The sequence below is a fragment of the Neofelis nebulosa genome, chromosome 2, assembly GCF_028018385.1.
Source record: "Neofelis nebulosa isolate mNeoNeb1 chromosome 2, mNeoNeb1.pri, whole genome shotgun sequence".
NCBI classification, from domain to species: domain Eukaryota; kingdom Metazoa; phylum Chordata; class Mammalia; order Carnivora; family Felidae; genus Neofelis; species Neofelis nebulosa.
Genome location: NC_080783.1, coordinates 101,756,423 through 101,779,971, shown reverse-complemented (window position 1 = coordinate 101,779,971; position 23,549 = coordinate 101,756,423). Strand labels below are relative to the sequence as shown.

At 44.6% G+C, this 23,549-nt stretch overlaps 1 protein-coding gene across 1 annotated transcript; it reads right to left on the bottom strand.

The window, feature by feature from the left end:
* Positions 1-2,839: 2,839 nt before the first annotated feature.
* Positions 2,840-22,176, bottom strand: DDX18 (DEAD-box helicase 18). Its single transcript, XM_058715479.1, has 14 exons — positions 21,999-22,176; positions 20,204-20,503; positions 17,093-17,233; positions 15,334-15,469; positions 14,893-14,993; positions 14,574-14,773; positions 14,364-14,478; positions 11,387-11,526; positions 9,628-9,789; positions 9,171-9,323; positions 7,937-8,050; positions 6,149-6,205; positions 5,601-5,778; positions 2,840-4,548 (listed from the first exon to the last, which is right to left on the bottom strand). Exons 1-14 carry the CDS (start codon positions 22,081-22,083, stop codon positions 4,406-4,408), a joined length of 2,025 nt encoding a protein of 674 aa, XP_058571462.1. The 5' UTR covers positions 22,084-22,176; the 3' UTR covers positions 2,840-4,405.
* Positions 22,177-23,549: the final 1,373 nt, after the last annotated feature.

Below are 23,549 nucleotides of genomic sequence, written 5' to 3'. Positions count from 1 at the left end.
CACCAATAGCTGTCATTTCTAATGGCGGACTGCTCCATTCTGTGCTAAGTACTTCTCAGGCATGACTGCGTTTACTCCCGTCGACTCCACCGCTTCCTTCTACAGCTGAGGAAACTGAGGCACAGAGAGGGAAGTCCACTTCTTCAAGGCCTCACAGTAAGTGACGGGACGGAGATTCCCACCAAGTTCTGCCTCACTCCGGAAACTGCTGCCCTGGCCCTCCAAAGCCCGTCAGCCTGCCCCTCCCCGGTGTGTATTTATTCCCCACTAGGCTGAGCAGTGCTGGAGGCACCGCTTCTTCCTGCTTCCCAAACCTCCAGCTCCAGACCCGCTCTTCCGTGATCTGTACCTCAAGGTGGTGAGCTGGCCGCTTGTTCTTCCTTTCACACATCCTTGCCTTTCATGTTTCCAGTCCTGGCCTTGCTCTAAACCCACCACTTCCCCTGTGCTGTGGGGCAGGGCAGCTCCGGGCAAGGGGGGCATGAAGGATGCAAGCAGCCTAGACAGCCTACCTACAGAGGGAGACGGAAACCAAGTCAGAGCATCGCTACATGTCAGAGGGGCCTTGGGTTCTCAAATAGGAGCAACAAAGAGCTACTCTGAAAGCGAAAAGGAATTAATTGAAACAACGGCAACCACAGATGACTAGAGAACTAGGTTTGGAAAACCAGAGCCGGTCATGCCTCTGCTCCCAACACAGCAGCCTCCGGAAACAGGATCAGGAAGACGCCACTTGTAGTGTTAGTCCCTGACTCCGAGTCTAGGGCAGGATACCTGATCTGTCAAACCTGGGTCCCAGGCCGGTCCTGGCTGCAGCGGAGGCTTTTCTGATGGGGAGTGGGTTGAAGGCCCAGCAGGGGTAACACGGCACTGTCTCCAAGCACAGGAAGGTTAGACGCCGGGCGGCACCTCCAACAAAAAACGTCCACTAGTCTCGCCCAGTTAAAATGCTCGCATTCCCCCTTAAATTACAGATGAGGATGCCGAGTCCTGGACAAAGTGGCCAAGGCAAATCAATTTCATCTCCTGTGCCAACACCAATCAACTGCATTCCAACTGAATGGAGCGCCGTTGGGGGATCTGGAGGCTTTGGCTGGAAGGAGGAGGGGAACCATGGTTGTTATGCTGACCTACAGCGAGAGCCTCTTCCCACATAAGCCATTCAAACTCATGGCTGCTTGCTCTGGAAAGCCCGAGTCTATGTGTCTCCTCTGGGCCCCTCAGTTCGTGCAGGACTAAACATGTTGACACCATTTCCTGTATTGGGCATTCTCCCTTTGCAAGATGAGAACGTTAAAAGGTTTAGTAAGAGGCTGTAGGTGTATGGATGTCCCCAAACCTACTGGTGGCATGAAACCCATCCAGAGGTTCTTCTGCCCCACCAAAGGCCTAAGTCACAATCTCCTAGAAACGAGGGATGAAAATCTTACATCTTGGTGTTTCTTAAGAAGCCAATCTTAAGTCAAACCAGTATTTGGGAACTCCAGTTCCCGAAGAGAGGCCTACCTTCTACAGGCAGAGAAGGTTCCATCACCTTCCCACCAGCTAATGTCTACCAGAATCCAAGGATCTTTCAGCCTCAGAAACGGCTGGAATCTCTATCGGCATCCATCACACAACTTAGACAATATTGCAATTGTCACCTCTTTACCTTCTCTATACCGTAATCAGGTTCATAAGAACTCATCCTGTCCACGAGCACCTAGCAGGCTTTCAATTCATGACAACCTAGGATTATCCAAAGGCACAATTACTGCCTCCACTAACACCCCGTACAAAACAGAGTAGCCTTGAAAACGGCTTTCATCTGTTTGACAGTTGCCTTAGGAAAAGTGCTGCAGAAGAGGAATGCTTTCCAAAACCTGGGTCAGATCATAATTCCAAGGCACTGGGCTGCCAGAAATCCTGCCTGTATTTTGCCAAAAGGCTCAAGCTGGCTCAGGGTTTTTGGAGTCCCTGTACCCGATGCTACGGAACGGCAAACCTTTCCCGTGGGACGCGCTCGACAGACAGCTAACAGGAAAAGAGCTTTGCAGCAAACATTCTCCTATGCACTTCCGTGAGCTCATTCAATTCTCATCACCTTATGTTGCTCTGTTACCTCCTTTTACACATGTTAACAGACCTAGAAAGGAGGCACAGCTGGAATCTGAATCCAGGCACTCATTTTTAAGCACTACATATTTTTCAATAGACAAGATCCTCTTTGGGTATTTTGAATTTGGCTTTATTTACACCAACATGGGCAGTTAAGACAAAGACTTAGATAAGGAATGGCGTATGGTCCCTGGAAGCCCAGAGGACCCAGAGATTTCTATTTGCACCAGTGATCTGCTTGGCTCCCTGCCCATGCATGCTGCCTGCCCTTCCTGGCTGAAGCCACTTAATCCCATTTGTCATGTTACCGGCCCCACACATGCCCCCAGCAGCTGCGCTCTCAGCACATAAGCCGAAGGATCCCTTCCTCTCGTGCACATGAGCCCTGCACACGGTGCTGCTCTGACCTCCTATCGGATTGTAACCACTGGCTCTCTCACATCTGAATCCCCGCCAGGCTGGTCAGGACTGGCTGTCTGGAGGCCCCTCCTCTGGCCCATGCTGCCAGCAGATCCTCCTGACTCAGCAAGTACCCGAAATGAGCCATTCCCATAGAAGGAACAATCTTTCCACCTTCTGTTTATGTACTGATCTCAAGAGATCTCTGTAGACTGAATTCTACTCATAATGGAGGTCAACCACAGCACAACATATGGGCACAAGACCTCTGTGACCAGCAGGTACCTACAACCTTGGTGTAGGTAGACCGAACGAGAGTTAACAAAATGTAGTATAAAGGAAATACAAAAGTGACATAATTATTTAATGACACAGGAAAATAGCATGTTATGAAAAAAGCCGGTTCCAAGTTGGGGATAGAGGATGACTTCACTTCTGATAAAAAAATGTAAAAGCGTGTACACAAAACACTGGATGAGTACGTACTAAAATACTGACAGTATTTACTCCTGCTCTGGATTAAATACTCTTCCCTTTGTTTTTGTGTATTTTCTGAGACATGACTATGTCTGAAACAAAAAAGAAAAACAAGTTACCAGATGTCTTAGAGGAATAGTTATTAAAAACCAGGAGTCCAGTGGTCAAGGCCTGAACCCCAGGGCAGCTCGAGCCATGGGGCCAAGGGGCCAGGGGTCGAGTCCAGATGCAGAATATCACTCTTCTTTTTTACTCCTGGGATGCTATTTTTATCAGGCTGTTTCTTCCACATTTGACGCTCTCAATGTGCTTATTTTATTAGGAGCCTATCACTATTACCTGGCGTAACAGCAAAATGACGCTAAGCAACTTTAGTTTCAAATTGATAAAAATCTAATAACCATTTTTATAGTTACAAGATGCACTGGAAATAAGACATAGGAAACACGCTGGAAATCAAGAGCTCTCGTAACAAAACCCCCGCCGGACTAAACCCGTCTCTGCTGCTCTGACCCCTGTTCATTTCCAATTTTCATCACAAACCTGTGTTTTGTGGATCCGAAAGGGGCTATTTTTCTCAACAAGATGCTCTCTCTGCCTCCCTGATACTCTGCAGAGTCGGAAGGGCTCACCAAAATCCAAACCACCTGAAGCAGAGCCAAGTGAGGTCTATTACCACTCTGCCTTTTCGAAAAGGTTTTTGCTAAGTTATCAAATGGAGAATAGAAGAGTATTACACCTATACTGGTGTAAATGAGGCTCAAAGATCTGATTCCCTCTGCTTCCAACAAATGTTGGGAGGGCTGAGGTTGCTTTATTCAAACAACGTCAAATAACCCAAACTTCTCACTCTTGAAAAAAAAGAAGGGGAACAGCCACAGTTTTAAAATCTGGCCTATTTAAAAATCAATGCCACCTCTGACTTAAGGTGCTTCCTAGCCACAGCAGCATTTTCAGGGGAGGTCAAGAACTACAGTTAAGGTCCAAGAAACAACCCAAAACAAACCCAAGTAAGTGGAGACAATTTTCTGCATCACCACCACCAGCACCTGTTCAGAGTATCAGGTCACTGCCTTTTACAGCAGGTTGGTACAAAATCCGTGCCGTGAAAATCCTCAGCCATCCAGAGGAAAAGGTACAAAAGGAATTATATTAAAACAATGACAAACTTGGAGGAAAAAGAATTAAAATATTCCATCCAAAAGATCCTTTGTTTTGCCCTTGAGCAACCTAAAAAAATGAACTGTGTTTTATATCCCCAAGTAAGAGAGGTATTTCCTGGAAGCGATCAGTGCCCAGCGCTTGCAGCCCAAGTCCATGTATGCTCCTGTTCTATCAGTCCCAATCCTGAAGCCACAAAAATTCCTCTGTTAGAGAAAGGGAAAAATCCGTATCAGGACGAAGCTACTGAGGAAGAGAGGAAGGCGGGTCTTCAGTGGGAGAACTGCCTGCTGTCAGATGACTTCCTGCTGATGTGTTTGAAGATTCTGGACTTCTCCACCTTCCTGGCTTTCTGGTAGCCGAATCCGCCGCCTCCACCTCTCTTCTTCAGCTTGCCGTCATTGCTGTTCACGTCTAAAGGCGGATGTTAAGGAAATCAAGCAACATGCAGATAATGAACTCCCACCTAACATCCACACAAAGAACGAACCAGTGTGTCCACCGCTCCTCTGCTGCCACACCCCCTCCCTGCACCATGAAAATGTCAACATAAGCCTGTGTGACATTTCCAGGAAGTCTGGAATGGCCCCTTGGTGTGGCCTAAAATTAGCAGCTATGACTTTTAGGCCTAAGGTAATGGTCTTGTTAACTGTGTTCTCCACACAATGAAACCGAAGACAATTACTTATAAGGAGTCCAGAGGTAAATTAGCAAGTTTACACACCACCCTCCGTGTCAAAACAAATGACTTTCACCTCTGTTCTGACTGCATTCAGGAAGGTTATAGTGACTGAAGGAGTCCTTCCTTCCACATGATTCAGCAAGCATTCATCACGACGGACGTTCACGCACTGCCTATGACGAGGCCAGTGACCCCAAATCTTGTTGCCTCGGGAGTCCGTGCCAGAGCGTTAGCTGGCCTCACTCTAGCTGGTTGTTTCCTCTGCGGAAAACGCGATCAACCTCACAGAAGCAACTGGAGGGGTTTCCTTTGCCTTTTACCCTGAGTAGCACTTAGATTTTATTTTCTTTTGCTAATCTTGCAACTTCCTTGTATGAAATCCTTCAACGGCTCTAAGCGGATAAAAACTCTGAGGTCTCATCTCCTATCTTCAGCTCCAGGACATGCTGGTCTCCACAGATCTCAGATCTCATACAGGGAAGCCTCATAACCACCCAAGCCCTGCAATTTTACCCCTCTGCATTTCTCTCTGGCCTTCACTGTTGGCCAGTTAAACTCCTTTGTTTTTACAGGCCAAATCACAAGCTGTCTTGTTTTTGCAATCCCCACTGTGACAACTAATCCCGGCCTACTCTGTGCTAGCCCTGACAAGCAGTGACCAGAATGCATTCCCGGGCTTCCAGACCTCAGGCGGAGCACATACCAAACCAAGTGCTAGGCCCGAATGCCCCTGTCAACCTTCTGTCCCTTAGTTCCTGGATGAATTCCTAACAACAAAGGATACTCAGATCAACGAAAGGAGGCACCTTGAAACCAAAGGACAGAGCAACTTGAGGCAAATTTAAGTTATTAACGTTAAAGATCTGTTTCAGAGAATGAGAATCATATGCTCGAATGTAGGACTTATATGCTTCCTGGGCTGACTTATGAAGGAAGTAGTTCTTTTCAATCAATTTTTCAAGCTAAAAAGAAAAAAGAGACATCAGTGTCAGTAATAATACAAAAGCAGACTTCCTATATGTTATTAGAACAAAACCACCCTATAAGAAAACACATGTTCTAAAACATCTGCTCCAAGTTTCATAATATTTGCGAAACCAGGATGGGGGAAGAATAATGTCCAAGTTCTTGTAAGGTATGAACTGGAATGAGGCGGGGAACCCTGGAATGTGGTAACCAGCACAGCAAGAACCCTAGAAGAACACGGTTCAAACCACTGGTTTTATGGAAAGGGGAGACTCAGAGGACAACTACCAATGAAATACTATAAAGGCAGTGCCCCGGATAAGGCTACCTTTTACCCACAAAACAGAAACAAAACACAAAGCGTACTTGAGACTGAATGTCAGAAATCTTGGACCAGGAAAACTCAAATTCACTTAATGGAACCTAGAAAACAAAAGCATGAAGATTAGTCAACCAGGGTAGATCAACGTTGAGACTTTCAGATGAACGAGCAGTGCCAAGTGTCCCACAAAGAGCCGGGAAAAGCCGGAGCCGATGCAGCTGAGGAGGAACTGAAGAGAAGGACAACCAGGCCTGTGCAGCTCCCTCACCACAGCTGCTCCTCTGGTCTCCCGAAGCCAATGGGAAAGTCTTATCTTCCCTCTGCTAACTTCACAAGAACTGGACTGGGGAACCTTCCTGAAAAAAAGTCAAGGAACTGGACAGGGACAGTGGATCCATGAAGCCCTTTTCTACGTAAGGATCTCTGGATGCCCCATGAGGCAGCCCGATGCTTCCAGTCAAAAGGACCGCTGGCTCCTCCCTCCGTGTCGGGAGAGCTGTCCTGGCCGCAAGCTGTCCTTTGTGATGGCCGGAGGTCGTGATGACCACAAACTCCTACAGGAAGGATCTCTCACCAGCTGTCACTTACCAGATAACTGCAAAAATGGCAGACCTCCGAGAGTGCTAGAAAAATAGCTGTCCCGGTCCCACCCTGAGCCTGCAATCTTGCAGGGAACACAGGTAAAGGATAAAACAGCTGGATGAGCACAGGTGCTGTGGAACACGAACGCCAGGAGATCAGGGGCGGCTTCCCAGAAGACAGCACAGCTCGCTGAAACCAGAGCCATTCTAGAGATCAAGGCAGAGAGCATTCCAGAGAAAAGGTGCAAGGGCCATTTCTGGAAACTGCACGTACGTGCACGGTAGAGGAACATCCGCCTGGCAGGACTGTGCCAAGGGGGTGCCAAATGTCAGGAGAAGGCCTGACTGGTGTGCACAAGACTGAGCAAAAAGGAGGCCATTCGGGATTCTAATGAATTCAGGTTTGGTGGATGGAATGAGGCCAGAGCCAGATTAGGGTGTGTTGCGGCTCAGGGTGACTGGACACTGTATAGCGAAAATAAAAACCGCTTGCCAAAGCAGAAGGAAGAAAGGCAACCAGCAGCAGCCACGATGGAGGGAGGGGAAGAAGGACAGTGGGTTTAGGGTCGAAGCTGTTGTTTTAGTGGGAGATCGGAGACGGTCACAGGAGAGACTGGAGGTAAAACAGAGTCGACTAATAGAAGATAGGAGGAGGAGGGCGCCTGGGTGGCACAGTCGGTTAAGCGTCCGACTTCAGCCAGGTCACGATCTCGCGGTGAGTTCGAGCCCCGCGTCAGGCTCTGGGCTGATGGCTCGGAGCCTGGAGCCTGTTTCCGATTCTGTGTCTCCCTCTCTCTCTGCCCCTCCCCCGTTCATGCTGTGTCTCTCTCTGTCCCCCCCCCCCCCCCAAAAAAAAAAAAAAAAAAAAAAAAGAAGATAGGAGGAGGAGGAAGAGGCAAGAGTGAATGGAGTCTGGGTGAAAACGACGCTACAGCAGGGCGGCAGGTGGAGGCGACAGGTGTGACGCAGCTCAGAAGGGGGAGAGGTTTCAAACAGGGCTCTAGGCAAAGGGAGGCGCCAGGAGACACAACAAGCACGGTGGATCAACAGAGGCCCAGGGCTGTGCCTGTTTCAGGCCAGCCCCGCATCACGGTCACCTGTCCAACCGCTCTTACTGTTCCCACAGCAGCAGTGACTCCCGACACCTCAGACCCATCCAGAAATGGTGCTTAAGGCCATGGGCACTGGCACACAGCTCCTACCAAGAGGGATCTGTTCCCAGCTTAAGATTTTCCAAATTGGTATCTTTACCTTGGATTGCCTCAAGTAACGAAGGAAACCCAATTCTTCAGGGCGCAAAATGAGCAAGGCCTGCCCTCTTCCGTTCAGGCCTCTGGCTGTTCTTCCCACACGATGAATATATTCCTGTGGTGGAGAGAGAAGAACCTGAATTAATACACCAACTTCCACGGAACCTGTTTTTCCAGGACCCGCACGTGGTGGACAGAAGCATGTCAGCACATCTGGATGAAAAGGTGCTCCTCCCCTGGGACTGTGCTGCACGCCCCTTCCCCATGTCCCCGGCTTCCGCATGCACCATCACCTGAGAGCTAACAGGGCAATGACCGAGGCTGACACTCACTGGTCACTGGACGAGATATTCATATTAACTCTATGATCTAAGAAAAAATGACTATTTTAATTTTTTCAAAATACTTATTTTTGAGAGAGACAGAGCATGAGCAGGGGACGGGCAGAGAGAGAGGGAGACACAGAATCCGAAATAGGCTCCAGACTGTCAGCACAGAGCCTGACGCGGGGCTTGAACTCACGAGCAGCGAGATCACGACCTGAGCCAAAGTCAGACCCTTGACCAACTGAGCCACCCAGGTGCCCCCAAAAATGACTATTAATACTAAGTGTGCTTCATCTTCAAAATAACTTTTTGAACATGTTTTGATGCTACGTGACGATTTACGTAATCTATCTCTTGTTGAAAGTATTTAATAAAACTTATTTTAATACATAAGCTACAAAATCTTCTCTATTTGTGGAAGCAAATTTTATTTCCTTCTAAAACCAGTTACTGCTCTTAACAGACCATTTCAAGTACATGAATTCCTGACTTCAGTCTCACTGAGGCCTCTCAAATCTTGCACATCCACTTTGGGTCAGCAAAAGCCCTAACCACCATCAGCACCAGAGAAATACTATAGTCAGTATACAATAAAAATAAAACATGCCTTGAGGGGCGCCTCGGTGGCTCAGTCAGTTAGGTGGCCCACTCTTGGTTTCAGCTCAGGTCATCATCTCACGGTTTGTGAGTCTGAGCCGAGTTGGGCTCCACACCCACAGTGCACACCCGGCTTGCGACTTTTCTCGTGTGCGTGCTCTCTCTCTAAATGAATAAATTTTTAAAAACACATGACTGGAGTAACTAAGGGGTAAACCTTTGAATATGAAATACAGTTATTTCTCAGGGAAACTGGGATGTTTATTCTTTAATGTACAGCCATTGTGGAGAAGCTCTGAGAATGCTAGTTACCTTGGGGTCATCTGGAGGGTCATATTGCACAATCCAGTCGACTTCAGGGATATCCAGCCCTCTGGCCGCCACATCTGTACACAACAATATCCCTGAATCTGCATTGCAGAACTGGAAGAACGTGGTTGTACGCTTATTCTGCTTCTGCCTTCCCTAGAATCGAATCAAAACATCCATTAGAGCTGGAAACTTGAGGTCATTTCTGGGAGATCTGGAGGTACAACCCCCAAGCTGTGGAACTATTAGCCTACATTTCAATTTCACTCTCTGGCCTGTATCCTATTTCTCTAAGTGGATGGTATCTCTTACCCCTCTGTGGTCCTCACCCCTCTACACCCAGCAAAGCTCCCTCCACGTGGGATCGTTCCAGATTTAGAAAGAGCGATATTGCAAACCCCACAATCCATATAACTTCGTAAGTGCAACTGTGCTAAATAAACTCATGATAATCACTTACGTGAATGGCCAAGACAGGCAAATCGATGTAGTTCAGCAACTCGTAGTGGTATTTCACGGACATACAGGAGGAAAAGAAGACCATCAGTTTCTTCTTCCGGTTCTTCTTAAGGAATGTAAACAGGAGGAGGAATCTCTTTTCGGAGGGACAAACAACATATCCCTAGAAGTGGTCCAAGTGAACAGGTAAAAACATTCAGACGCTTGCGGCTTTATGAACCAATACGATTTGAGGGAGAGCACATATACGCATCACATACTGCACCGTCATGCCTTACCCACAGCAATTACTATCTCCATTACAACAGAGCATTCCTAAAATGAGACTAATTCTAGTTCTTTTGGCTCCTTTTACTGGGTGCAATCACTAGATACTAAATGCTTCTCCTATCTCTGAGATTGCAGACTTCTGCTTACCAACAGTTTGTGCAATCATGATACGGTAACATCTCTGCTCATTGGGAACCCTCAGAGCATATCAATGCTTCATTTTTAAAAAGGTCCTTAAAAGCAAGATCTCAAATAACCACAGCCTAAGTGCACTGTCCTAAACAACATAACAAGGCTGACTGAACGTATTTCTTTTTTTTTTTTTTTTTTTAAATTTTTTTTTTTCAACGTTTTAAATTTATTTTTGGGACAGAGAGAGACAGAGCATGAATGGGGGAGGGGCAGAGAGAGAGGGAGACACAGAATCGGAAACAGGCTCCAGGCTCCGAGCCATCAGCCCAGAGCCCGATGCGGGGCTCGAACTCACGGACCGCGAGATCGTGACCTGGCTGAAGTCGGACGCTTAACCGACTGCGCCACCCAGGCGCCCCTGAACGTATTTCTTAAAATACACAGCCAACGAAAAGACCTTAAGCTAGATTATTTGAAATATTTTATTCATCAAATGACTCAATCTTAAGGTTCTTTTTTTACTGAAAAAATTTTTTTTTACTATTTATTTTTGAGACAGAGACAAAGCATGAGTGGGGGAGGGGCAGAGAGAGAGAGAGAGGGAGAGAGTCACAGAATCTGAAGCAGGCTCCAGGCTCTGAGCTGTCAGCACAGAGCCCGACGTAGGGCTCGAACTCACGGACTGTGAGATCATGACCTGAGCCAAAGTCAGACGCTTAACCAACTGAGCCATCCAAGTGCCTCTTTATTAAAAATTTTTAATGTTTATTTATTTTTGAGAGACAGATACAGAGCGCAAGAGGAGGAGGGCAGAGAGAGAGGGAGACACAGAATCCGGAGCAGGCTCCAGGCTCCATGCCGTCAGCACACAGCCAATGCGGGGCTCAAACTCATGAACTGCAAGACCATGACCCGAGCCGAAGTCGGTGGCTTTATAGAGTGAGCTGTCCAGGTGCCCCTAAGGTTCCATTTTTAATCCACCTCGTTTGGATCTGTCACCTCACTTCCAATTTTTCACAGCAGGGCTCCTGAAACCAGCCTCTCCATCTGCGAAGTCACCTTGCATCTTAGAGCAACGTATTAAATGACAATGACTTTTTTTTAACTGCATGTGCAACTGGTGGTGATTAATGTCTCCCATGTGGCAGGCAATATTTAAGAGACAGAATAAAGAGAGCTGACCATATTATTCAGAGTTTAAGATACTTGATAGATACCAGGAGAGCCAGCAATCCAATACCCAAGTTTATTATATTTGAAGTAAAAGTTCATTAATCCATCTGCTTTTGGGATGATCCTCCAAACAATTACAAGGGCACAGAGATGAGCCGTAAATGTAAGATGTAGACAAAAAGTACCTGTTCAAGACCATCCACTGTTGCATTAGCTTTATCATCATCAACACCAACGTACAATGGCTCCTTTTTCAGAGAAATCCTTGCCAGGTCTTCAACTTTTCGAGTTTGTGTGGCGGAAAAGAGCATGGTCTGCCTGCGAGCTGAAACAGATACACATAAATAACCCAAAGGTTTCAGGGAATTTTTAGAACTGCCTCACAACTAGAAATGCTGAGGAGAACTACCAGGAATGGGACATGTGGCATCACTACAGATGTTAAGGGAATATCACAAACAACTGTATGTCCATGAATTTGACAACTTAGATAAAATGGAGAAATGGCTAAAGCTCACTTGAAAAGAAACAGAAAACCTATATAGTTTTGTAGTACCTATTACACACATCACAGCCAAAATCATCACATAAAGGAAACTCTAGCCCCAAGTATCAGGTGAATCCTATCAAACATTTAAGGAAAAAATATTACCAATTCCTCCCAATCAATCTCTCCAGGACTTGGAGAGTTTTTACTTCCCAATTCATTCTTTGAAGCCAGCCATTACCCTGGTACCAAACCCAATAATGATTCGTGAGCACAGATGCAAAATTTCTGAATACAATTTTAGCAAAGATGAATGTAGCATATAAAATGTAGCATCACGACCAAGTGGTGATTACTCCAGGAATGCAGGATTAGCTTCATGTTTAAAAAATACCAATACAATTTACTTTATTAACAAATTTAAAGAAAAAACATCTAATCATTTTATTATTTTTTTTAACGTTTATTTTTCAGAGAGAGAGAGAGACAGAAAGAGAGACACACAATGCGAGTGGGGGAGAAGCAGAGGGGGAGGGAGACACAATGCAAAGCAGGCTCCAGGCTCTGAGTCTGACACAGGGCTCGAACTCACAAACCATGAGATCATGACCTGAGCTGAAGTCGGTGCTCAACCGATTGAGCCACCCAGGCGCCCCAACATTTGATCATTTTGATAGCCACGGTAAAAGCATTTGATAAAATTTAACATCTATTTTTTTAACTTTATAAAAAATTTATTTTGAGGGAGAGAGAAAGCATAGCTGGGGAGGGGCAGAGAGAAGGAGAGACAATCCCAAGCAGGTTCCACGCCATCAGCATAGAACCTGATGCAGGTCTCGAACTCAGACTGTGAGATCATGACCTGAGCTGAGATCAAGAGTCAGATGCTTAACCATGTGCCACCCAGGTGTACCATTAACATCTATTTCTTATGGTGATGTTACTGTTCTGTTTTATGCTGTTACTGCAATTTCATTTTCAATGGTTTGGAAGCCATTTTTGTGATGAAAAAATGCTCATACTGTACATTACCCGCAGCATGCCATTCTGGATTAATAAAAGTAGTTTAGCATGTGCAGATAAACAGAAAAAAATCTCAGCAAACCAGGTACAGAAGCAATCATCTTCATCCTCCATCGGGTAAAGGGTATCTACAAAAAAATCTACAGCTAACATCATACTTAACGGTCAAAGACTGAGTGCTTTCTTCTCTATGATCAAGAGTAAGACAAAAGATGTCTACTCTTGCCACTTCTACTCAGTACCGTATTGGAGGTTCTAGCCAGTGCAATCAGGCGAGAAAAAAAAACTAAGAATTTTATTTACTTTTAAATTTATAGAGGGCACAATTGCTTATGTAGAAAATTTAGTGGGTAGCTTCATCTGGAGGGTCATAATGAACAATCCAATTGAATATAGTTAATTACTTTGCGAGATACAGGACCAATACACAAAAATCAACTGCATTTGTGTATACAAGCCATGAACAAGTTCAAGTTGAAATTTTAATGAAATACTCAGGGGTAAATCTAATAAAAGACGTGAAAAAAATCTATGCACTGGAAACTCAAACACTGTTGAGAGAAAATAAGGAGCAAATAAATGCAGGCAAACCTTATTAATGGGTTGAATGATTTAACAGTCTTCTACCAATGATCTATATTTGGTACAGTATCAACCATGATCCCAGAGGTTTATGGGGTAGAAGTGGACAGACTGATTCTAAAATTTATACAGAAATGCAAAGGGGAGAATAGCCAAAAACAATTTTGAAAAAGAATGGAGTTGGGGTTAATACTACCTAGTTTCAAGACTTATTAGAGAACACGGAACCCACCTACTGCTGATGGGAATGTAAAATGGTACAAGCTAAACACGCACCAGCCACCCCGCTCCCAGGGGTGTGGTGTACTCATTCGATGGAATGCATCTCAAGAATACAAGAAAGTACTGCCACATGCAACAGCTTGGATGAATCGCAAAAGAAACCGGACAAAAGAGTTTTACCGTATGATTCCATTCATAACTCTCTAGGAAATGCAAACTGATCTATAGTGACAAAAAGCAGATCAATGGTCACCTGGCAGAGAAGTGTGTGAGCTGTTGGAAGCGGTGAGGGTGTTCCTTCTGAAGGGGGGAGGGAGGGATTATTACTAAGGCACACAGAGGACTTTTGTCCATTATGGAGATGTTCACTGTAGCGATTGTGGTGATGGTTTCATAGGTGTAAACATGTCAAAACTCACCAAACTGAATCCTTAAAATATGTACAGACTGTATCAATTATAGTTCAATAAAGCATTAAAAAACAAACCACGATAAATGGAATCACGGCCTTATTACAGATATAAGGAGTTTTAAATGTTACAAATACTATAACCGAGGTATGTGACACGTTTGTGGCTGCCTGGGAGATGTTCGGTTGGGTGAGAAAAAGAGATGGGGTGGTGGGGGCAAACGGGAGCGAGAAATACCTCAGAACTAACTTACGTTATAATCTCTAAAATGGCAAAACCACCGTATTAAGTTACTGCTAAGTCTGACGCTTGTCCCACAAACTATCTCTCCTCAGCACAACTACTGCACTTGGCTGTATTAAAATTCTGGCATTAGGAGGAACCCTCTCTTGCTCCCAACAACTACTCTGCAAACCCTCGCAGATATTACTGACTTACTTGGCAGAAGTTTAATAATTTGTTTTAATTCCTCTTCAAACCCAACATCCAAGATCCGATCAGCCTCATCAATAACCAGACACTGGAGATTTTTATACATAAACCCTGGGGTGTTCTACCAAGACAAAGGCAAAGAAAAACGCGTTAGCCGTGAGGTTTATGTTTCACACAAGACAATGAGACAGGCGCCTCATCATAGTGTTGTCTCACCTGCATATGGTCCAGGAGACGGCCTGGTGTGGCCACAATGATGTTGATCCCATTACCAAGTTTCTGTGCTTCAGCGGATCTGTTGCTGCCACCCATTATCAATCCGTATGTGTGAACGTGGTGCGTCATCAGCTCCTTGAGAACGCCAAAAGTCTGCATGGCTAGTTCCCTAGTAGGTGAGAGAATAAGAACGCCTGTTCCTAAAAAGCAAAAAACCATACACGGTAAAAGTCGTACTGGAGGTACTGCCAGTAGTCAGTAACAATTATGATAAACTTCCAGTTAGATATTGGCAAAAACGATCAGATCAGAGACTCACCATTCCTAGGCATGAACTTTAACTTAACAATGAGTTCAACTGCGGGAATGAGAAATGCCAGAGTTTTACCACTGCCTGTTTTTGCAGCTGCTAGAAGATCCCTAAATATTAAAAACGGAAAGGAAGAGAGAGATATTTAGTCTCCCTATTGAATACCTACCACATACCATCACATTTTAGGCATTAAAGCTAGAATGTGAATAAGAAAAATAAAGTCCCTAGTTTCTTTATCAATCACAAGTTAAATACCTGGGAAATAAGAATTGTGCTATAAAACAGAAATGAACTCTTTTTTTTTCAAACACCAGTAACTTAGACTTTAATGAAGCGTGGATTATCAACCCAACACAGTGCAAAATCCACAGAACATACTGGCATTTTCTTTCTAAACTACTAGCACTAAAATAGCAACGCCCAAACATCAATCAATGTTAATCATACCTGCCCTCCAGAAGTGGTCGGATACTTTTATGCTGAATTTCAGTCATGTTTGTAAAACCCATTTCTTTTATTGCCCTCAGAGTGTTCTCACTGACAAGATCAGTAAGAGAAGCAAATGAAGTGTCCTCAAAAGCTCCTAAGCAAAAGACATTTTATCATTAGTAAAATTATCTTTTTAAGTAGTTAATAGTGCTACAGTTACGTAATCAGTTTTGCTGTTTGAAGACATTTCTGGGTGGGAATCAAGCTTGGAAGAGCTTCTTCTAGTGAAAAAGACTAAACCCCAACCACTGCTATGTAATACTAAGACAAAGACCCTTACTTTTGAAGTTTCTCCACTGCTGATGGCTGTGTGAAGTCCAGAACCCACATCCTAACAACAGTAAAGGATGGAGGGGGGATGTAACTGAGGGACTTGTATGAAACGCAAATGCCAAGGGTGGTGGTGGTTCAGAGGGAAATGAAATGTTTAAACAATCTGAAATAAAACGTGAAGGCATCCAGCATAACAAAAATGGAGTGGAAAGTCAATCAAAAGAGCTGTTAATCTCATTCCAGAAGGACAACTGAGACGGTCAGCTATAGCCACACACCATTTAGACTGAACCCACATGCCGAACGTGCAGTGGTGCTTCAGCAGGGGAAGGCATCAAAATCACCTGGAGTGCTCCCACGCCATACGTGCCCCTGCTTGTTAGCCAGGTGCTGTTCAACCTTGCCACTGCTGACATTTTGGGCTGAGTAACACTTTGCCCCGAGGGGCTGTCCTCTGCATTACTGGATGTTCTGCAGCCTCCCTGACCTCTAGCCACTAAATGCCAGTAGCCTGTCTCCAGTTCTGAAAACCAAATGTGTTGATAGTCAACCTTGATGGTGTGCCTGGGACGGAGGAGGTTTATGGGATGCAGGACCTCGAATGCTACAACTGGTCAAGTTCTGGGTAAACCGGCATGGCCTGGTCACTGCCCTGGTTGAGAACCACTGCCATCATCTTTGCCATTTTGATTAAGCCAGCCTGGGGTTAGGCTTCAACATTTTAACAACTAAAAAACCCAAACCAAACAACTCAAGTAACCCCTAGACACTTCTGGTTTGGAGCAAGCGATTCTAGTCTCACCTCTCGACCTTCTAAAGAAAACAGAGGCCAGAGGACATTATGCTGGCAAAAGGCCAACAATAACACGACTCTCATCCTTATTTGTAACTGGGCAGGTGGCAAACCTCTGATTGCCAGACTTCTGGGCCAATGGCTTTCCTACTGCAAAATGGAATGAGCTTTAGGAAACAACAAACCAGGGGTGCCTGGGTGGTTCAGTCAGTTAAGCATGTGACTTCGGCTCAGGTCATGATCTCACCGTCCAGGAGTTCGAGCCCCGCCCCGGGGCTCTGTGCTAACAGCTCAGAGCTTCGAGCCTGCTTCGTATTCTGTGTCTCCCTCTCTCTCTCTGCCCCTCCTCTGGTTGCACTCTGTCTCTCTCTCTCAAAAATAAATAAAACCTTAAAAAAAAAAAAAAAAGCAAAGGAACAAAAAACCCCAGAAGCTGTTTCTGTGCACATCAAAATATTTAGTGTCAGGAATGCAAGTAAACGAAGAACTACGGCGCACAGTGTGCAAGATAAAGCAGTAGCTGGCTGACAAGTATTTCTTGTCAATACTCACTTTTTCTAGGTAAATTAAAAGTCGCAACTGAAATTTCAAATGCTCTAATTCAGAAAGGCATGGCATTTTTCAGGTCTCTCTGGACATCTGTGAAGTTACCTGTCAGTCCCAGGGGTAGGCTGGGCACCTCAGCGTCTTCTTCCTGATCATCCGGCTTCTCCACATGGTTTTCTGTCTCTTCAGGCGCTTGTACATCTTCCTCAGACTCCCCCTTGTCTTCCGTTTTTGCTTTTTTGGTATCTTTGGTTATAAAGGATTTTTGTTAAAATAAAAATAGCAAATAGGATCACAAAATAAAAAGACATGTAATGCAAAGAGACATGTTCTTGAAAGCTTAATACATTTCCAGTTTTAATTTGCTAAGAATGTCTCTCCTTCATGATTTTCTTTGATTTAAAAACACAGGGGGACAATGCAGATTTTCCAACAAAACTATTTTTTAGGCTGGGGCGCCTGGGTGGCTCAGTCGATTGAGCGTCCAACTTCGGCTCAGGCCATGATCTCGTGGTTCATGGGTTTGAGCTCCACGTCAGTCTCTGTGCTGACAGCTCAGAGCCTGGAACCTGCTTCAGATTCTGTGTCTCCTCTATCTACACTTCCCCACTTGTGTTCTGTCTCTCTCTGTCTCTCAAAAATAAATAAATGTAAAAAAATAAAATAAATAAAAAAACAAAAAAAAACCCACTATTTTTATTTTATTTTGTAAGGCCTATTACAGCACCTTAAATGACCAAGACATTTTTGACAAGTTGAACAACTCAAGTATATTAATCACATCAAGTTCCATATATTTCACTGAGGGAAATAAGGGCTGTGATTAAGGTTTCGTTATTTCAAACGCTTTTAAAAGCCCTTATTTCTCCTTATGCCATTAAACAGAAATCTTCTATAAAAGCTAACTTTGGCTTAAAGACGAGCAGAAACCCCAAAGGCTCTTCAGGTTACTACAGAGAGTGCAGAGCAAGAACAATCCACTTAGTTGGGGGACAGAAACTGGCAGCTCCTTGAAATGAAGTGGCCAAGGGAAGAAGGGTTAAAGCCTACTGACATTTCATTTCTACATACACCTTTCATATAGGGTCCCCAACTACTCCTCCAGCCTTACCCCCCATCACACTCTTCAATGGTCCACTCTGGGTCAAATGGGTTAACTACCATGCTGGGCTTTTACAAATGTACGGTAGCTAGTTATGCTAGTTAGAACAGAATTGACCTGGACCAGAACTCAGGACGTTTTGTGGTCCAGGACTGGCCTCTTCCTTGCACCTGACCACCACCCTTCTGGGAAACGGTCAACCCATGGGCAGTGTGAGGACAGGTACGCCATGTCTGGAAAACCACACAACTCCTTTCTAAAGCTATCTTCTTTTTAACATTTATTCATTTTTGAGAGACAGAATGTGAGCACCGGAGGGGCAGAGAGAGAGAGACAGACAGACAAACAGACACACAGATTCTGAAGCAGGCTCCAGGCTCTGAGCTGTCAGCCCAGAGCCTGTGTGGGGCTTGAACCCACAAACCGTGAGATCGTGACCTGAGGTGAAGTTGGATGCTTCACCAATCGAGCCACCCAGGCATCCCTGCTCTTGTCACCTTTAAATAAGACACTTGTCTGATGCTGTATGTAATTCCAAATTTTATTTTTGGGTAACTGTTTTAAGAATTTTTATTCACAAACTCATTTTTAAAAAAAATGTTAACGTTTACTTATTTTTGGGGGGAGAGAGAAAGAGAGAGAGAGAGGGAGACACAGAATCTGAAGCAGGCTCCAAGCTCTGAGCTGTCAGCACAGAGCCCGATGCAGGGCTCAAACCTACAAACTGTGAGATCATGACCTGAGCTCAAGTTGGACACTTAACCGACTGAGCCACCCAAGTGCCCCTATAAAGCTCCTTTCTAAAGCTCCTTTATTTCAGGGACGTCTGGGTGGCTCAGTCGGTTAAATGTCTGACTCTTGATTTTGGCTCTGGTGCATTGACAGCAATGAGGGTGCTTGGGATTCTCTCTCTGCGCTCCTTCACTCATCACACTCTCTCTTGCTCTCTCTCAAAATAAATAAATAAACTTAAAAAAATAAATGAAACCTTTATTTCAGTTAAGATAGATGAACAGAATGTTCTAACCCAGTGCTGACAAAACTTTTTCTATAAAGACCCAGAGAGTAAAGATTTTAGGTTTTGCATGCCCTATGGTTTTGGTCACCATAGAAACGAAGTAAACAAATGGGAATGGCAATGTTCCAATAAAACTTTATTTCCAAAAGTAGGCAGAAGGCCGAATAGCTTTCTGACACCTGTTATAGTCTCCCTTAAAATCTCTGCTTGCTCATATCTCAATTAAAATGCCTATTCTTCAGGGTGCCTGGGTGGCTCAGTCGGTTAAGCATCTGACTTCGGCTCAGGTCATGATCCCATGGGTTATGAGTTTCAGCCTCGAGCTGGGCTCCTGCTTCAGATTCTGTGTCTCTGACTCTCTTTCCCTCTCCTGTTCATGCTGTGTCTCTCTCAAAAATAAACGTTAAAAAAAAAAAAAAAAAAAGCCTATTCTTCATGTAAGCTTATTCAAATATAATCACCTTCCAAGAGAAATTGGCCTCCCCTTCATCCTGGCCATTCCACTCACTTCGAAATTAACGTGCCATTTATACAGAAGTTACCTGCTGGTTTGTACATTCTGCATATCCAAAATGTCAGTAAGTCTCCTTTCAAGAGGAGGAATTTATGATAGAAAGAAAACTGACAAAAAAATTCTTCTTATTTTAAAAGAATCATTAGTGCAAAGTCCATTGATAATAAAGGCCCAAGAAGATAGTGTGTACTAAGCCCAGATTTCTTAGTATAATTCCACAATCCTATTTGCAGATAGGTAATAAACCTAAAATACCATGCCCTAATATGGTCTGTTTAAAAGCCCAGCCAACTGTCAAAATGAGCAAGTTTCTAGAATTCAAGGAAGGCTTGTATTTAAGCGTGAGGTTTTCTTCAGTAGTAAGGGAATGTAAAAGCACCACTTTCCAGTATCTTAACAAAAATAAAAATGTCATCCCCCGCACACTATTTCCTTTTGCTACCAGGTTAGCTTCTGGTATGCTAGTGAGTATGGGGATTCTTGCATGGGGTAGGAATATAGTAATAATAACAGAACAAAGGTACAATGGTGACCGTGCAAACTATATGGATGCCCGAAATTCAAAGAAACTGAAGTACTCACCAGGCCCAGCATCACCCACTGTTTTCCTCTTTTTCTTCTTCTTTTTCTTTTTTGATTCTGAATTGGGAGGCTGTGTGGCTGCTTCTCCATTGATTATTACGGTAGATTTCTTTTTTTTTTTTTTTTTAACTTGCACGTTTTCCACGGTTTCTTTAGCCATCTCTCCATTCCGGGCTTCTGACAAGTCCACATTCACAGACCGTTTTAGAGATTTTTTAACCTTCCCACTTCCCACTGTTTCCTCAGACAGTTTCTCATAGGCTCCATTCTGCATTTCTGAGAGGCTCACATCTGAGGCCCCTGTTTAAAAAGGGGAGGCTTCCTTAAAAATGTTGGAATCGTAAATAAGAAACCCCACGGTGTCCATGACTGAAATGGTTTAGCTTTCATTTCCCTTTCGCGTACACTATTAAAACCACTTATAATTTATGGCGTTCTACAATAGGACAATTTCCTTTAATGAAAAATGCTGGAAAAGGGAAAGCTACGTTGATTTCTTAACTTCAAAAAAAACCCACATCTCTGTCCTTAAGGAGTTAAGAATCTAGGACAGCAAAACTTCAATGAGGTTAAAGATTTAAACGGATGGGGTTAGCAACTGTAGTTACAAACACACGTTTTAACGTCAGATAAATATATGGCTAATGGATGTACCAGAAAACACTAACAGCTATTCACATAACTACTGCTTCTCATATAACTTTAAAACATTCAACTTTAACTCTCCTAGGTAGCAGTGAATTGAAAATTCTGTTAATACGACCACTTACTTATATATAAATGCCTGGGGATGCCTTTTAAAAAGTTTCCCTGTTTACATACAATAAAAAAATAACATGGCCTTTTATACTTTGTTACCTTTAAATACCAAGAAACAGTAGAGCTGTATTATTCTGTATGAATCAGAAACACAAGGGAACTTCAAACCATGATTTCTAAAACCCACAAACCTGTCCTACTCTCTGCTGAAATCCAGAGTAAGGAACCGCCCCCTGGGATCGATAGGTTATACAGGATCCAACACTGCCCTGGGGGTGGGGGGAGTTGATAAGTTATATATGATCCAAAAAACGTTACTCTAACTTCAAGATTTGTGGTTCATTGTTAGGAACTTAGGCCTGCAAATGAAGAGGGGAAGAAAGGTAACAGCCTTTTCCGGCAAGTCTTTACTAAGGATGCAAATACCCGGCAGCGCTTCAGAAATTCACAACCTAAAGTTAGGACAACCACTGGACACGTGTAGACGCACTTCTAGAGCTGCAAACAGGATATGCTCCAGGAGTCGGGAGTGGAGGTGGGTGGGAGAAGGCAATGTTATCAGGAAAGCTGTGATAAGACACTGACCTTGTTTTGAAGCGTTGCAGGCAGTGAACAGATGTGGAAGGAAGGTGCGTGGAGATGAGAAAGTTTCAGGAGTCTGATTCGAAATGGAGGCGGGGGGGGAGGTTGGGGATGAGGTGGGAGGCGAAGGTGGGGAGTCGGAATGAGGGAGATGTAAAACAAGCTGGTTTAGCAGGACGCCCGGCTGGAGGCCTGTGAAGGAACTCAGGCGGCCTGCTCCTGCTCTGACTCTGTAAGGAAACCCTGAAGCTCAGAAAGATCCAGGGCAGATCCAGGGCACGGGATGAGCGGCACCCGCGCGGGACCAACTGGAGACCTCGCCAGGCTGCCTTTCCCTCTCGACAAGCACACGTGCTCGGGGGAGGCGGCCGCTCCACCTCCGGGCCGCAGGGGTTCTCAGGTGTGGGCCCCCGCAGCAACCGCGCCCCCTGCCCCCAGTCCCCGCGCATCTCACCCTGGAGCTTTAAGTTTCGCTGGCGCAATTTGAGGTTCCGTTTATCGATCTTCTTGCGCAGGAGTTTCATGGGTAGATGCGACATATTGTCGGCGAAGCGACTCCACTGCAACGCCACAGCTCGGCTACCCGGGTTGACGTTACTTCCTCCCCGGTAGCACGTGTGCACCTCGGCGGACCGGAAATACGCCACTGGGAACCCTTGAACACTGTAGAGCGGAAAAAAAAAAAAAATGCATCTGGGGAGGAAGTGCTTCCGGAGCGTATGCAACCGGGAGCCAGGGGCAGCTCTCTGCAGCGCCCTCTGGAGGAGCGGAGGTCCATCCCAGGTTCATGTTGTGTCTGAGCTGGCAGAGCATTTTAGGGCCGTTGCGGGTCCTGGGAGCGTGACCTTCCACAAAGGATACTGAAGAAACAAGGACGAGCAGAGGGCCTTCTTGAGTCTCCAATTTTGGGTGCTTGTCCTCTTTGTATCCTGGAATATTTGGAAAATTGAATAAAATCTAAATACATAAATTTCATCCATACGTTGTGAAAGAAGTTTCCAAAGTTAAGCTTTGTTAAGAGAGTCATTAAAAATAGGGTTTTGGAGGATACTGAGAAGCTGCCCTATGCATGTCTCCTCTTTCAATTCTTGGAACACCATGAACTGTTGGCTTTTGTCAACTGCAACTGGGACATAGTCTTCTACATTGGACTGAAATAGAGATAATGTAACACTTGTTAGGTAAATTGACAATACTTAGATAGATAGTTTAACTCTGTGGTAGTAATCATAATTCTTTGAAACAAGTTATATAACCTTGTGACTTTTGCCTTAATAAATCTACACTCTCTCTTTGCAGTTCAAAGTTCAGACTTTCAACAGTGAATTTCTAAGACCAGGTCTAGCAAATAAATCAGTATCATTAGCTCAGATCTCAGAAAACATCTGTGAGAGTTTGGGGAGGTGGCAATTAATCACACGTGCCTCTGAAATTTCTTTTGTCCCTCACTGCTAGAGCCTATCTTAGTATCTATTCAGTATATGTTTACTTAACTCTTTAAAACTGTCTTGCCTGAGCTCCCCATGGCAAATGTCTCCTCCCCCAGAATGTATTCATTAATCAATTATTTGCTCATTTAGCAATTATTTTTTGAGCATATTTATGTTAGGAGTATGAGATAGGTGTGTGCTCAGTTCTGGGAATAGAATGCTGGGTAAGATGCACACAGCTCACCTTCTTGGCACTTATGGAGTTGACATATGGAGAGTGTAGAAGATTAAAGAGCCGTGGTAAACTATGCCGTGGCTGGGGGGGGGGAAGGCACATGGCAGCGCAGCACCCTCATCTGGGCATGGGGTTGGAAATGGACTCTGATTCCATACTCTCTGCACATATGTACTGCACTAGCAGCAGGGAACGGGGATGCTGCTTTTATTTAAGTACTATTTAAATATTTAAATATTTATATGGATCACACTTCCCCCCAACCTGTTCCTTCAATTGTATTTTGTCACCTGTGAGACCCCTTGACCCCCTGAACTTGGAATTGATCCCTTGAACTCAA

Excerpts from the sequence above, each read along its gene's own strand:
- DDX18 (XM_058715479.1), bottom strand. The coding sequence starts at position 22,083 with ATGTCGCATCTACCCATGAAACTCCTGCGCAAGAAGATCGATAAACGG. Across the intron at positions 6,206-7,936 it reads GTTACTTGAGGCAATCCAAG|GTTCCATTAAGTGAATTTGA; the intron begins GTAAAGATACCA and ends TTTGTTTTCTAG. Across the intron at positions 5,779-6,148 it reads TTTCTGACATTCAGTCTCAA|CTTGAAAAATTGATTGAAAA; the intron begins GTACGCTTTGTG and ends TTTTCTTTTTAG.